Here is a 16,241-nt window from a genome sequence, read left to right as displayed (position 1 = left end):
TTTTAACTTCTATTGCTAATTTCTGGTTTTCTGTATTTTATGCTCAAGAAAATAGTAGAATTTAATTTTTATTTGTTTTAAATTATTGGGAGACAGAAGGTAATTGGAAAATATTTTGTTAAAATTTGGAAATAGTTTAGGTTTTTCGGTTTATTTGTTGGATTTCTTTTGGTGGTTGAAGTGTTTAGCTTTTTTGTCAAATATTGTAGTTTATAATAATTACTTTATAACCACTGTTGTGGTTAATATTAATATTAATTGGGGGGTTCTACCCCACTTTAGATCATTTAGTTCCCAGATAAAAGACACAAAACTTTTATATTTATAATAAACCTTAATACCACTAGAGCTGGGCAGATATCTACCCTCTATGCTGTTTTGTCTGCTTCACTGTCAATACCATGCCGTGGCATTTCTGCCTGAGCTGATCCTACTCCATCTAGCCAGCCCTCAAGGCCAGTTCTTCAGATCCCTTACCCCAGTGCATCTTCCTCTCTCTGCTCCTCCTCATGTGGTCTCTCCTTAGATCCCAAGTCCTGGGAACTGAAGCCCCATCTACCTCTCTTCTGCCCAGTTATAGGCTATAGGCATCTTTATTCAACCAGTAGTTTTAAATTTAGGAGCAAGGTTACATAGCATCACTTGGTATACATGAGGATTCTCTTGTCTCTGAGGCAACCAGATCTTGGGGGCCAGTATTTAGCATTACAGTACATAGCAACAGACCAAACCTCAACTGTCCACGGTGGTCTCAGTCACTCTTCTTGCCTCACTTGGAAACTTGGATACTGGATTACAGGTGTGCAACACCGCCCCTCCCCCGCCCTCCCCCCCACCCCAATCATCTGGCTAACAGTGTGGTTGTGTGGCACTGGGGCTTCACACACTCGAAATAGACATGCTCCTGCTGAGCTCTGTTTCCAGTCGTTATTTTGAGATAGGGGCTCATTAAGTTGTTCATGCCGACCTCTCTGTAGCCTGGATAAACCTTGATTTCTATCCTCCTGTCTCAACTTTCCAGTTAGCTGAGATTATAGGCCTGTGCCACACAGTCTGCCTTAAACATTTAAACTTTATTCAGAGAAAATAAATTTAGGTTTTCAGTAGTATTTAAGAATTTAAATTAAGAACTTCAGAATTAATGACTTTTTTTTTTTTTTAGAAAGTCTCAGTATTTTGCCCAAGATGGCCCCCAGATCCTGAGCTAAAATGACCCTTCTTCCCCAAGTATATGGACTCAAGCATACACCACCATGCCCAATAGTCTAGAAATGAACATTTTTATGATTTGGGAGCATGGATGTGTTCTTACTGTTGTAGTTGGAAGACGGAGGCAGGAGGTTCACTCAAGGGCAGCATAGCAAGTTCGTCTCCCCACCCGCACTATGCTTCCTCTCGGCTGTGATGTGCATTGTCAGAGGAAGCAAATTCTCACTCTGGGCAGCAGCTCCATTGCCCTGGCACAGGCGTGAGTGGAGTCTATGAAACCAAGGACCTTGTTCCTTATGCAGTGGGTTTTAAGCTGTTCACTCTCCCTTCAGGAGCCTTGGGCAAAGCACCCAGTAAAGTAACCGACGCCCTTCCTGAGCCTGAACCCGCAGGAGCGATGGCTGCCTCTGAAGAGGGAGAAGAGGAAGAGGATGAAGAGGACCTGGAGGCTATGCAGTCACGGCTGGCCACACTCAGAAGCTAGGGCCACCCAGTTGGGGGTCTCAACTCTCTGGTGTCCTCCTCTAGGTGTGTATCCGGCCTCTGAGGAGTCACCATTTCCTGTATCTCTTGCACTACACCTCTGCTGTGAAGCATTACGTTTGGAGAGGGTTCTGTGCTGGTGTATCTTCACGATCTGCAGAGGATTTAAGGATTGCTTTTATGAAGGTGGTGTAATCAAATGTATTATTTTCAGGAGCATAAATAGCAGAAGTATCTTCCTTGGGGGAGGGCAAAGAAATCCATTTTCTCATGAAGCAATTTTGAGAAGAGTAGATTGAATGATGAGGACTCTATATTTGGTGTGTATGTGTAAAATAATATATTAATGGATGTCAATAAACTTCTGCTTTAGCTCTTGGTCTCATTGTAAATGTCACATGCAATGAACTCAAGATATTAATTTCCCAGATTGTCTCAGTGTTGGCCTTGGAAAGAGGACATGCTATCTCCAAGCATCGGGACATGGGAGCTTAGCAGAAGTACCTTCAGCTCGGGGGCCGCTGGTCCTGCTCTTCACAGGCTGGTTGTGGGGGCCACTCTTGTGCATTTTGTCATTTGTTTAACCTTCGGGTTAACGTGCTGTGTTGACTAAATGACCATATCATACACTGGTGTGTACAAGGGAGTTTTTATAGCTGGTAGTCATTCTTCCCCACTGCAAGTGACATGCAGGACAGTTAGATCTGGGATCAGGACTCTTGCAGTCCATCCCTGCCTGGAGCTAAGTGTCTTGTGCACAGGGACATAGCCTTAACCATGAGCAGTAAGAGCTGACCAGTAAGAGGTTTGGATTATGGCATTGAAACATACACACCAGAGCGTGCTTTAGATGCACTGAGAAATAATCCAACAGTAGCACTGTATGGAACAGTTTGAAAAGCTTTCTGGTATGCATGATTTTCACAAATGAGAACAGCTGTCATCTGAAGTCACAACCCCTAAAGTACAACAGCCAGTGTTCGCCAGTATTGTACAGAATGGCTTTGTTACCCAAAACACAACCCATGTGCTGTTCATTGCTTCCTCTCTAATCCCTTGGCACCCACTGACCCGGTTGCTGTCTCCATGGGCTTTCCTTTTCCAGCCTTTCAGTATGTCTTCCCTCACGTGGTGATATGCATTTACGTTCCTCCGTGGACTCATGGCTTGACTGTTCAGCCCTTCTCATTGAGCAGCGTTCCATTTTCTAGCTGTACCACAGCTTGTCTTGAAGGCCATCTGGACTGCTTCTGAGTTTGGGAGTTTGAAGCAATGTCTGTAGCAGTTTTCCCTGTGTGTTTTAATTCCTCTGGATACCAGAGAGCTCAACCATGGGATCATGTGGTCAGCACAAAGCTATGCTGTAAGGTAAACCAGCCGTGCAGAGCATGTACTGTCCCCCTCAGGAGGAAGAGCTCTGCCTGCCATTCTGTGGCTTTGGCAGAATTTGTCATGAGGGATTTGTGTTGAAGTACACTGGGCATCTGTTTTTATACTTGCCTTCTCTGTATCTTGTTTGAAAATGTTGACATAGTGGCCTCGAACTCATGACCTGTCTGCTCTACCACCACACTGAGCTTGCTGCCTGGATTTCTCCGTTGTTGGTGTTTGTTCATTTTATAACCTGGATTGTTTGTTTTCTGATTATTCAAGTTTAAGGACCTCTTACAGATTTTGAACCAATCATCTATCAGATTTTATCCTATTCTCTGTTCTATTCTCTCATTGTTGACAGTTTTTCAAAGCTGAAGTTTTCTTTTTTACTTTTAATAAAACCCTGCTTCTTAATTATTTTGTATATTATGCCTTTGGTGTTTAAAAAAAAGTATTGGGGGCTGGAGCTCAGCAGTTAAGAGCACTGGGTGCTCTTCCAAAGGTCCTGAGTTCAATTCCCAGCACCCACATGTCTGTAACTCCAGTTCCAGGGAATCTGACACTCTCAAACACCAATGCACATAAAATAAAACGAAATAAATTATAAAAGTATTACTACGGGGGATTGGGGATGTAGCTCAGTTGTAGAGTACTGACCTGGCACGCACAAGGTCCTGGGTTCAGTCTTTAGGTACCAACACAGGCAGGCACTCACACACACACATACATGTGCACATGCACATGCACAAGCATTGCTCATGCATGCACACACACATGCATGCTCACATCCTAATCCAAGGTCATTTAAAATCTCTATGTTACCTAGTAGTTTATCTACTTTAGTTACGTGTATTTATTGTGGTGGAATGTGGAGGTCAGAGGACAACTTGCAGGAACTGGTTCTCTTCCCACTGTGGGCTCAAGGTTTGGACTCTCATGGTCAGGCTTAGAGGTAAGCGTGGTTGTTTTTACTGAGCCAACTTACTGACCCTTGTGTTTTATATTGAGGTCTATAATCCAGTTTCAGTTCCTTTTTATGAAGAATGTTAAAGTCTGTGTACAGTTTTGTTTCTTTCTTTCTTTCTTTCTTTCTTTCTTTCTTTCTTTCTTTCTTTCTTTCTTTCTTTCTTTCTTTCTTTCTTTTCTTTTTTTCATGTGGATATCCAGTAGTTCAGGATCTTTTATTAAAAAGGCTGTCTTTCTGCCAGTCCAATTGTGAGTGTGTGTGTGTGTGTGTGTATCACATACTTGTAAATATATATATACACACACACATATATACATATATATATATATATGTATATATATATACACACACATATATATATTATGGTTATTTTGTCTATTTAGATTGAGAGACACCAATGGATATTTCCAGAGAGAAGTGCCAAGGTATGGAAGACTCAACCTCTCATAGCAGGTCATAGGAGGAATAAAAGGAAAAACTGAAATGCCCACAGCCTTGTGCTCAGACTGAGCTAAGTAGTGCCTTTCCTCCTCTGGGTTGATTTTTGTCAAGTGTTTGGTCTCAGATGATTAAAGTAACGAGTGCTGCATTTGTTTGTTTGTTTTTGCCAACACTGATCAGTTTTATTATTTGGATATACTTCCGTCCCTGTTCTGTTGTCCTTCCACCCCAAGCCAGATATGAGAGACACAGATGCCCACATACCACTCTGTCACTTGGAGGCAAAGGCTGGAGGATTGCCTGGGCTAATAATTAACTCTGGCTCAAACCAGTCATCCACCTAAAGGTTAGTGGTAGGGCTTAGTGGTGGAGCAGTTACCCAGCATGGAGTCAGTTCCCAGCACCACAGGCAAACAGTGTCAAAGCACAAAGTGCTAAAGCAGTATTACAGACATGATCAGTCAGGACATAGTCACCCTTGACGTGTTTGAGATGGGGAATCACTATGTAGTCCTCGCTGGCCTGGAGCTTGTGTAGCCCAGACTGGCCCAGATTGATAGAGGTCTACCTGCTGGGATTCAGGGTGTGCACTACCCCGCCAGGTATTCTTTTTTTAAAAAAAAGTTGTGTTGGTGATTCTGGGTCTCTTGCCTCTTTGTTTAAACATTAGAATTAATTTACTGAGATTCAAAAGATAGTTTGCTCCTGTCATCTGGGATTGCCTTGAATCTGTGGTTTCCATTGGGAAGAATTGATGTGTTGGAACACCACAATGCTTGATAGAGAGCCAGTGAGTTTCTTTACAGAGACACTGGCATTAGCTTGCCCATATCCCTGGGCACTTTGCTTTGTATGTTGATAATCAGACTTTAGCTGGGTAGAGGAGACTCACAGCTCTCTTCCAAGCCCTCAGTGAACAGGCCATGCTTTCATGCTGAGCAACGCTTTACCTGCTTGCATATATTCTTTCCCCCCCCCCCCATTTGTTTCTATTGGCATCGCTAGAAACAGTTCACATTTGCAACATGGCCCTCTATCCCACTCGGTTACAGGAGGTGCAGCAACAGAAATACTGGCTTTTCTACCACCCCATCAGGACTCACTTGCTTTCAATAAAATTGGCACTTAATTCCAGGGCTCTTAAATTACCATGGTACAGCCCCAGCCCCACTCACTTTGTCAAACGAAACATCAGCTTTCCAGCCCAAAGTGCTCATTGTTCACCCGAGGCAGACAGTCATGCCCTCCCCTGCCCCTCTGCCCCCGTCCCAGCCTCTCCATCTCATGTCATAAAGGCAGAGGAAAAAAACTTCAAACTTCCTATCCTGCTTTCTGTTCTCAAGGATTTACATAAAATACAACAGTCTAGAGTGTGACTTCATTGAGCTCAGTGTTACAGATGGTAGTCTTAACAGAGTATTTAAAGAAATAATGCCTGAAACCCTCCTAAGACTGAAAAGGCTTCTGCAGGAAACAAAAAGTCAGCATTGAAAAAGGAAGGTAGGAAATCATTACAATTATTACATCCTGACTTGAAGTGATTCACTGAAGCTCTGTCTGTACTGCCTCTGCCGACCATGGCTTTCCTTGCTACCTGGCAGCTCTCGCTTGCCTGCCCATCCTACCTTGTGGTTTAGAGCATAAAACAAGAGCTCAAACTGGACACAGCACTGAGGCCTTTCAGGAGCTGTCCTGGCCTATTCCTCTCTGGTGTTGGAGTGCTTATCCCAAAACAATCCCCACAACAGCATGCTAAACTCTGCGGACTCACACTGGGCCAGTTAACAGTAGAGGCCTCATAAGAAAAAGAATCTTTAAAAGCCAAAGAGAAGTGAGGTAGGCAAAGGGATCCTCAGTAAGATTTAACAGTCTCTGATCACAGGCCACTGTGGGAAGCCAGATATGTAAGGTTGCCTCTGCCATGTTCAGGTAGCTCCTCTGAGCTTTTCCCTAATTTATCTGAGGAAAATCAAGTAGGCAAACCTACAAGCTCAAACTCCAATCCACCATAAGAACTGCCCAGCAAATGAGGCATTCCCATACTTTAAAAACTCCAGCCAATGACTTGCATTCACCCTGAAAACTACTTCCCCTTCTCCAAGGCTCACATATAGCCCCTGTCTGCCCCGACTGGTTTATATGCACAAGTTGTTTCACTGAATGCCATCTAAAAGAACTGTGACAGTAAAATCCTGGAGAAGGGCCCATGCAGACCCCACCTTTTCAGGGCTCCAGTTGATCATTCCAGCCTGGCGTGCAGCAGTGTCTAGTCATCCTGACAGAAGAAGCAGATCACAGAGCCACAGTCTACTGAGGCCAACAAACAGTAGGTTAACATTTCTAGGGTGTTTAAAAAAAGGTTGAAAAAAGTCTGTGCAGCAGTAGTCCCTTCAGAATAAAGGAAAAACCACACATTTGCTGGCAAACAAAACCTAAAGGTATTTGGTGACCCTGTATCTCCCCTGCAAAAAAATGTCTAGTCCTCAAGGCTGATGTGACAGTAACTTAAAACTAAGCCAATGAAGTGGTAGGGTGGGAGAGGGAAGGGAGAGGTGAAAAGGTGTAGAGTAGGCTGGTGACAGCGGTGACACACTCTTTTAATCCCAGCACTTCGGAGACAGGTGGATCTAGTCAGCAAGTTCCATGACAGCCAGAGCTACATAGAACAAGAGGATGGGGCATTGCTGGGCCCAGACTTCTGTATGAAGTGATGAGAAATACACACTAGTGTTTCCTACCCAACTGGATGCATTACCATTTGCGTGTTTGTGTTTGTTCAGAGCAGTAAATCTTGCCATTTCTGATTTGGAGTTTATCATGTATTTTGTGTATGTGTGTGGGCATGTATGAAGGTTAGTGGACAACATGCAGGACTTGGCTCTATCTACCAATAGGGGATCCAGGAATTGAAATCAGATTGCCAGGTTTGGTGGCAGGTAGCTTTATCACGAACCCATTTCACCAGCTTACTGAGTATATGTGTGTACTTTTAAACAATAGTTTATGTTCAGTCTGAACTGTAGGTTTGAAGATGTCTCAAAAGGAATGTATAAATCTGGGTAGAGATGGCACATGTCTTTAGTCCCAGCACTTGGGAGGCAGAGGCAGATGGATCTGAGTTTGAGGCCAGCCTGGTCTACAGAGCACACACTCTCTCAGTTTACCTGGTTTATGCAGATATTCTTATATTAACCTGGCCGTACATGGTTCAATTTGTGTCATTCCATTTTTAACATCTTGCTGTATTTGAACTTAATATTTCTCATCTAGGACTTTTTTCCTGTGTATAAGTAGTATTGATTTGTAATTTTCTTTTTTATGATTTATTTTATGTGAGTAAATTATAGCTAGCTGTCTTCATATACACTATAGGGCATCGAATCTCATAACAGATAGTTGTGAGCTGCCATGTGGCTGCTGGGAATTGAGCTCAGGACCTCTGCAAGAGCCATCCCTACAGCTGAGCCATCTCTACAGCCCTGCAATTTTCATTTTATACTCTGTGTGTGATTGAGGTTTTTGAAACCTGTTTGTTTTATTTATGTCTTTCTTCTCGGCATTGTTTCTCACTGTGCTAGTTCTCACCTTCATCCATGCAGTCCTGTCATGGCTGCCTCCCATGTAACCTTTACCAAAGGTTAGGCATCCATGACTTCAGCCTCCAAAACAAGGCTTTTCTTTTAAAATACCCACCTGGAGAATACAGCATACCCAATAGAAAATGAGCTGGTGTGATGGCTCACATTTAATCCCAGCAAAGGCAGAGGTAGGTGGATTTGAGTTAGAGACCAATCAAGGCCCTCTTTGAAAAGAGGACAGATTTGTGTGGCTTGTGAGTCTTTGAGATGACTTCATTGACAGCAGCAAATCCCTGTTCTGCTAACTCACTGGTATGTATGGTTGGGCTGGGGGAAACTACAGAGAGCAGCTGTACTTTAGGCTTCTGAACTGAGGAAGGCCAGGGCCTCATGCAAGGCAAGCACGCTTGGCTGCCTTCAGCAGCTCAACTTTAATCCATAGAATTGGAAGGGTGTCACTTTTTTTTAAAAAGTCTTTAGAGATTTAACAACAAGCACACTTCTTTCTTTGATCTTTTTTAATTTTTAGAGACAGGGTCTCACTACATAGCTCTGGCTGTTCTGGAACTCACAGAGACGAACCTGCTTCTGCCTCCCAAGTGTTGGGATCCAAGGAGTGTGGTGCTGCTTTCTTTTTAAGTATGCATTATTGTGTCATCATTTGCCAAGTTTGGTATAGTTAAACCTTCTCATATGTCTGTGATGGCTAACCTTGGTCACATAAAATCCAAGTTGCTGGGCTGGTTTGTGAGGGAATTCCTTAACCAGATTATTTAAATCATGAAGGCCCACCCTTAAATCTAGGTCACACTTTCTTGTGGCAGCCCAAATAAAAGGATGTCAAGAGCAGCTTTGTTCTTTGTGTACTTGGCCTCACTGTTGAAGGCACGTTCATTTGTTCTTTTGCTGAGGCCAGTTTTACATCCATCTTCTTCAGAATTCCAACAGAGTAAAGACCAGCAACTCCCCAGCAATTCCCTAGGACTTCAGCTCCAGATTGTGACTGCAGAGGCACCCATCGAGCCTTGTGGATGACAGCCATTGGACTACAGTACCACACAGCCTGTAAGCAGTGCTAATAACCCCTAGGTCTGTATATTGTTAGTTCTCTTTCTGTGGAGAGCTGTGGCTAATTCATGTTAGAAATAATTCCAGGCACTGATTTAAATTGAACCACCATTTTTCCTGAGTTGTAGTTTTATATATCGGTTCCAAATACATTGCTTTCATTCTGATTTTTTTCCTTTAATTGATGGCTTTGGTCATACTATTTATTCTTAACATTTGAGGCACGGATTCTACAGGATGGCTGTTATATTTTCAACATAGAAGTACTTTGGAGGCATCATTAGGGAACCATTTTTAGATTACACTTATTTTGTATAAAGTACATATGTGAAAGCTATGTCAATGGTGGATGTCTTCCTCAGTCATTCTCTTAGCACTTTTAGATTAAAAAACTTGGCTTAAAAGAATATTTCATGTGCCTGAGTGTTTTGATTGAAGATAGAAATAAATGGTACCACAGCACCTGGAGCTCAGGTTGCAAGCAGGTGGAAGCAGCTCTGTGGGTCCTCTGAAACAAGTGCTTTCTATCCCCATCTACTTGGAGAAGTCTTGGAAATCTCTATCATGGGTATGACATTGACTTGGGTGTTAGAAGGTGGTTAGGCTGTTCTCAGCAAACTGGGGCTACAGGTACTTCCATGCCCAGGTTTTTGCTTGTGCTGGGGACTTGATCTCAGATCAAGTACTTTAGACTCAGCTCTCTCCCCAAAGTTTAGGTTATTACAATTTAGAAACATATCCTTATTGGTTTAGTTAGGTTTGCTCAATCTAATGACAGGTCTTAAATACTGGAAAATTGCTGGGCGGTGGTGGTGCACACCTTTAATCCCAGCACTTGGGAGGCAGAGGCAGGTGGATTTCTAAGTTTGAGGCCAGCCTGGTCTACAAAGTGAGTTCCAGGACAGCCAGGGCTACACAGAGAAACCCTGTCTCGAAAAACAAACAAACAAACAAACAAAAAAACCAAAAAAAGAAAAAAAAAAACCTGGAAAATTAGCATCCTTTTTGTTTTCTAATATTCAATGTAACCCCCCCCCCATCTAATTCATAGAACTTTACTCTTGTATACTTCATTATTTTAACTAATATGGGACATGTGTGAGTTTTATGTGAAATAGTCAGAGGAAACTGCATGGGCTGTTTCTCTCCTTCTCTAATCACATTAGAGGAAAAACACTGTAAGTAACCAGAGCCCTCTTGCTGCCTCTCAAGCTGAATTTCTAGCTGCAACCATCCTGCTTCACTTTAAGTTGCATGCAGATTTTCTCTACACATGGCCGTTCTGACAATGTCTTTGACACACTTCTTACATTCTTCTTTGAATCTACTAGAGGTTCCAGAGTAAGAACTAGATCAGTCCAGAATCCAACTTCAGGTATATATGAGGACGGAAAAGTTCTTGCTGGCTCTTGCCTTTTGTCATTAAGGTAAGTTCAACCCTGGGTACCAGTTCTTGTAATTCTGTATGAGAACCTTTGACAGCAGGCTTGAAGGTGACTTCCCTACTCTGCTGTTCTGACATAGCTGATTTCTAAGCAATAGTGTACATTCTAGATCCAAATCTACAAAGGAGCTTGTAAGAAATATTCAAAAACTGTTTCCAATAGACTTAAAAAATGTATTATTACTTGGAAGGTTAACACCTACACTCTAGGCCTTGTGTGCTTAGCACTAATGAACAAATGCCTTCTGCAGCCCAGGAGAGGGACCACAGAAGGTAGCCTTCTTTACCAATGCTGTCCCTTCACAGAGATGAGGACTTTACGTGCAACTGTCCTAACCCTAGCAGTTAACAGGCACTATTTGGGTTTTGGTTAGTTCCCATTTTCAAACTGGTGATGGCTCTTAACAAAAGCAGGACAGATCAGCGCTGTATTAGTCACTAAGAAATGATTATCTAATTCAATAGTTTAGCCCTTTTATTTTTGAGAGAGTAAACAAAGAATAAAGGCCAAAGAACAGCGACAAAATATTATAGGAATATTTTAATGCAAAATGCTTACCACTTAAAATTAGCAAAGCTTCATTTAAATTAAAATTCCATTAACTAAAGATGGTTAACCCCAAGAATTATACAGTAGTTATTTCTGCTATATAATGCCAGTCCTATGCAATCTATTTAGAACTGCACCATTAGCTGTCACTTCTCCATTGCTCTTCTGGACCCTAGTGGGTGGGGGAGGGTGCTCTGAAGGACATAAAATAAAATCCAATGAAACTTCGCAGTGATCCCTAATAGTTAAAAATCCACTTGAATGAGCTGTCCAGACGAACAGCTGGGGAGTAACTGCAAGGATTGTTTCAGAGCCAGCAGGTCTTCAGCTTGGTAGAAGATCTAGGTGAAGTCACAGTATAAGGATGCGTGGTCTGTAAATAGTTACTACATATACACACTTAGTGTCTGTAAACACTAGAAATATACATTAGAGACAGTACCCTCCCAAGTTAGGTGTACTTTAAAAAAGAAGATGAGGTAACAGGAAATCTCAAAGTCCACAGGAATCCTGCCTGAAGAGTTTGATCAGCTGCCAATAATTCATCTCCACTGTACGAGAAGAGTTAAGGTTTGCCCAAACTGGATTCACTGGCTTTCAGCATAGCAACTGCATCTTTCACTGCATGGTAGATAACATTCTTCACCTAAAGCAACAGAAGAAAAAAAAATTACTTGTTTCATTAAACCTAAAATCTCTCACCAAGAATAATTTCACCACATACACAAACTTCTCTTAGAACTTAAATTAATGCTCAACATGTAATTTGAGGGCCTCTGGCTCCTGGAGACCAGTATGCCATACCTACACCATCCTTCTCTGAAGAACTTACAATCAGTTTTGGCCAAGGTGAGTACACAGTGTTTTATCAGACTTGTAGTTTTCAAACCTGAAGCAATATGCATTAATTCACTGTTGATTTAGTTTAAATTGTGATGTTGCTGTATAGCTCAGGGTGGCCTTCAAACCCTCCTCAGACTCTGGATTAGTGAAGCTGGGATTGCAATGTGAGCTGCCACACACACACACACGCGCACATGCACACCACTACTCGAAGTCTCTGAACAACAGCCCTATCTGATCCCAATGTTCAGTTCTTCCAATCCTGCTCAACCACAAGTAGCAAAAGCACTGCAATACAAAAGGTCCTGTGTGTGTTCCAGAACACTGGCTATGCCTAAGCCAGGGATCAAGACTTTAAGTGCCTAAGCAATGACCAGGGTGAGGTTTTCTCTGGCCTTGTAGCTTTATCACTCAAGCGCATGGCAGGACTAGGTAGAAAGCTATCCCAATGGTGACATGGCCAGATAGGCTGACTCTCTTTCTAAGGTCACTACTGAATCATGAGCCATAGGAAGCAAATGCCCGGACCTGGTGCTATTTTTTTTTTTTTTTTTTTTTTTTTTTTGGTTTTTCGAGACAGGGTTTGGTTTCTCTGTGTAGCCCTGGCTGTCCTAGCACTCACTTTTGTAGACCAGTCTGGCCTCGAACTCAGAAATCCGCCTACCTCTGCCTCCCCAGTGCTGGGATTAAAGGTGTGCGCCACCACACCCGGCTACCTGGTGCTATTTTTACCTGCAATTTATCTTCATGGTTGGTATGAGTCTGTGACAAGTAACGGAATTCCTGAGTAAGCCAGAAGCAGTGTTTAACATGCTCCGGAGACACAAAGTCTTCAGCCACTTTGATACAGCTGTATAAGTTATGAACCTGGAAGACACCATGCCACATCTGTAAGAAGTCCACAAGATCACAGCAGGAAGGCAAAAAACAGGAATTAATAACAGGTTCTGACCTGATGTGGCGCTCCTGCTGGGATAAACACCACATCCCCAAGAAACTGTACAATAGCCCAGCCTTGCACGCCGTACTCTTGATAGAGGCGCTTTCTCAGCGATCGGTCTAAATACCAGCTCTGATCGTGGATAGGGTCATGGTCTGCGGGGTTGTCTTGACCCTGCTCCTCTGATACCTACAATACAGTAAAAATAGCATGCAACTTAGCAAATGTCAAATCCAGTAAGAGTGAAATACAAGTTGTCAATAAACATCAGGCTGTCTTCAAGTTATGTGTTCCCACTGGTGGAAATCATGTTCAAGCTCACGAACAGAATGCAATCAAGAGAAACACAGACCCGTGCTTCCTGCTATCACTTCCTACAGTCTCTGCTCTCTTGAACAATATTTAGGTCCTCTATTTACATGTAAACAGATTCCTCATGAACCAATGTGTCTTGGACTTACTGACTGACTTATGAAAAGTCCCAAAGATTGCTACATTCAGTGTCTGGAAAACCTACTACAAAAAAAAGTGACATCATAAAAGGAATATGGTGACCAGAAGTCAAATAGTCTGATTTTTACCAACTGGCTATTAAAGACCTACCTGGTGTCAGGACCACAAATGGGCTAGGAATGTTCCTATGACTCAGTATGACTTGAGAGTATTAGTCACAAATCCCTGGTTTGTAATCAGCAGCCTCAACACTGAACAAGTGTCAGGAGAGCCAGCTCCATCTTTCCAGAGCTGGGGACTTGCACATAACTTCCTGCAACTACAGTGAAACTGAGTTCTCCCGGCTCCTGCTCGTCCTTTAAATGACAATCATTTGAGTCTCTCACCAAATGACAACAACAAAACCAACTGAGACTTTAGCAACTTATTCAGAACATGAGACCTTGGGGCCAAGGACTGATTCATGAACTAGTGAAATGCTCCTACTTTCAAGGCAGTATTAACAACAACAACAACAAAGGTATAATGTGATGATCAGGCAAACTCAAGACAGCAAAAATCTCCAAGTGCATTAAAACTGAAAATAAACACAGAAGATGAGGCCTCCCCTTTTTTAGAATCCTTGTTTCTTAGCAACTACTGACAGCCCATCCAATTGATACGGATTTGCACTGTATGGGAATTTATAGTATTGCTATTCTTATGCTCTCCCCACATGACACAAGATTAGCAACTCACCTTTTTAAGGAATTCTCTTATCTTCTCTGTGTCTTTAGCAGCATATATATGCCAAAGGGCTCCTGGCTTCTCTTTTCCTTCAATAAATCGCTTGATTGTGAGTTCATCAGAATCTCCATCTTGGATGGTTCTAAGGACTTCTAGAACAAGAGAAAAAGCAAGTGTGAACAGTGTATTCTGGCTTAGACAGTAAGCCCAGCTTCAGTATTTCAGATCCTACCTTCTTCTTGTTCACACTGTCCTTTGGGAATTCCCACATAAACCATGACATTGGCTGCATCAGATACATCTAAGTGAAGATTTGTGGTCCCATATTTCCGATCCTCTGGAGTGATCAATCCTTTAAAAAGAATGAAAGAAAGAAAAAGCCTGAGTATACCAGGATGTTTAGAACTAAGAATACAAGTAAGAAATCAGATTGGTAAAATGACCTGCAAGCAGGAGGGAACACTGCCCATTGCACTGAATTCTCTTCCGTGTTCATAGTGTGTCCACAGAAGGTGGCTCACCTTGCTCTGTGGCCACTCTTGATACCAGCACTCTCCCTCTGTACTGGGTAGGAAACTAAGCACAGCAACCTCAGAAAGGAGGCTGCACTGTTTGGAGAAAGGTCTCACTTCTAGCTTGCTTGGTGGATGCTATTTGAGAGGGGCTAAAACCAAGGGATGGTAGTTTACCTTTGTGTCACCTAGGACCCTAAAACCTAGCTCTACTTTGCTTTGTTTCCACTTTGCTGAAATAACAGCCCTACAAATAGGTAAAGCCTTGGGCATTTGGTTCAAATAATGAAATTTGAGATGTGCTTTAAAATGGTAAAAGAGCATATAAAGGGAAGACAATGGAATAGACAATCATAATAAAAGAGCTGACTGGTTTACACTGGATGGTGAGCATAAGAGCACCTGCACTAGACATGGCAGCTTTCAATGAATTTAAAAGGTATTTATCTGGTGGAAAAAAAAGTACAAAATGCAAGTACAAAAAGGAATTGACATGTCAAAACCAAGGTGAATGAAACAAGTTACATACGGCCATATGAAAGCGTGTCTGAAAAGTCAGTCTACTTAAAACATAAAAGCAGACTATAAACAAAAAATACTTTAAATAGTTTAAAAAATACTTTAAAACTTTTTTTTTAATGTTTTGGGTTTGTGTTCAGTGTATGTCACATGTGTACATATAGTAGGAGTCAGGGGTTATGAGACTCTCTAGAGCTGGAGTTATTAGCGTAAGAGCTGCTGATCAGGGTGCTGTGAACTGACCCAGGTTCTCTGGAAGAGCAGCAACACTCTTAACCACTGAACCATCTCTCCAGCCCCCAATAATGAATGTATTGATAAAATCATAAATATAAGAGACTGGGAGTAAAGCTCCGAAGAAGAGTGCCTGTCCCAGAATAACTGGGACAGCAGGCTGTTGTGGCTGCACAACACTGTAAAATGGAGGATAACAACAAAAGAAGGATAAACTGATTCTTACACAGCCTACCCACACTGGCATGGGTTATTATGCTAAAATAACCAGACTCTAAACCAAGGAAGCATCAACTCAGATAGAACAAGATTATATACTACAACCCCCACCCCAAATCATAAGGAAAACTTTTACAGGCACTGCCATCTATTGGTGTCTAGGACACACAGATCTACCTCTGGCTAAAATACTTAAACCAAGCCAGAAACTGATCTCAAAACCTTCTCAGATATTCATTTCTTCTACAGCATCATAACTTCTGCAAAACACATGCACACACATAACATCAGTGGGAAACAATAGCAAAACTGACCTAGATATCCACCAAGACTGAAATGACCACACAATATGAAGTTCTATTAATTATAGGTGTAGAAAACAGAACTATAAAATTGCAACCTGCCTTAAAACTGCAATTATGAAAACACATATACATGTGACCAAGAAATAGAGAAACGTGCAAGAATGAAAGCAGTGTCCAGCCGCTTTCTATTTAATTTTTCCAAACATCTTGTTTTATTTCCACTATGTTTTATTTCCTTCTTACCATAAGCATTGTACATCTTGGGGCCCAGGTCTGGCCGTACAAAGTAGTTTGGCAGTCTGGAAGCCAGGTTCAGTTTGCCATCTCGCCTGGTGTACTCAGGCAGTGGAATGTTGGCCATCAGATCATCAAACCT

General features: G+C 42.2%; 2 protein-coding genes across 9 annotated transcripts in view; one reads left to right on the top strand and one right to left on the bottom strand.

The window, feature by feature from the left end:
- The window catches only part of Chmp3 (charged multivesicular body protein 3), a 45,553-nt gene extending 36,056 nt beyond the window's left edge, over positions 1 to 9,497 (top strand). For 3 of the 5 annotated variants that reach the window (XM_085840538.1, XM_085840542.1, XM_085840543.1), the window contains one exon: positions 1,542 to 3,480. In XM_085840538.1, the coding sequence (XP_085696664.1) occupies positions 1,542 to 1,693 (152 nt within the window). In that variant the 3' untranslated portion in view covers positions 1,694 to 3,480. Of the gene's footprint in view, positions 1 to 1,541; positions 3,481 to 4,416; positions 4,623 to 8,989 lie in introns of those variants that run through there. The other 2 variants (XM_085840541.1, XM_085840539.1) reach the window with 2 other exon arrangements.
- Positions 9,498 to 11,082: 1,585 nt separating this feature from the next.
- Kdm3a (lysine demethylase 3A) overlaps positions 11,083 to 16,241 on the bottom strand; it is a 43,772-nt gene continuing 38,613 nt past the window's right edge. For all 4 annotated transcript variants that reach the window (XM_085840537.1, XM_021164263.3, XM_029478437.2 and 1 more), the window contains 6 exons: positions 16,109 to 16,239; positions 14,309 to 14,428; positions 14,089 to 14,228; positions 12,910 to 13,086; positions 12,690 to 12,824; positions 11,083 to 11,760 (listed from right to left, as the gene is read on the bottom strand). In XM_085840537.1, the coding sequence (XP_085696663.1) occupies positions 11,680 to 11,760; positions 12,690 to 12,824; positions 12,910 to 13,086; positions 14,089 to 14,228; positions 14,309 to 14,428; positions 16,109 to 16,239 (784 nt within the window). In that variant the 3' untranslated portion in view covers positions 11,083 to 11,679. The remainder of the gene's footprint in view (positions 11,761 to 12,689; positions 12,825 to 12,909; positions 13,087 to 14,088; positions 14,229 to 14,308; positions 14,429 to 16,108; positions 16,240 to 16,241) is intronic.

Source organism: Mus caroli, unplaced genomic scaffold (genome assembly GCF_978045245.1).
Source record: "Mus caroli unplaced genomic scaffold, Mus_caroli_1 scaffold_7, whole genome shotgun sequence".
Taxonomy (NCBI): Eukaryota; Metazoa; Chordata; class Mammalia; order Rodentia; family Muridae; genus Mus; species Mus caroli.
This window is presented reverse-complemented; position numbering and strand designations above follow the sequence as displayed.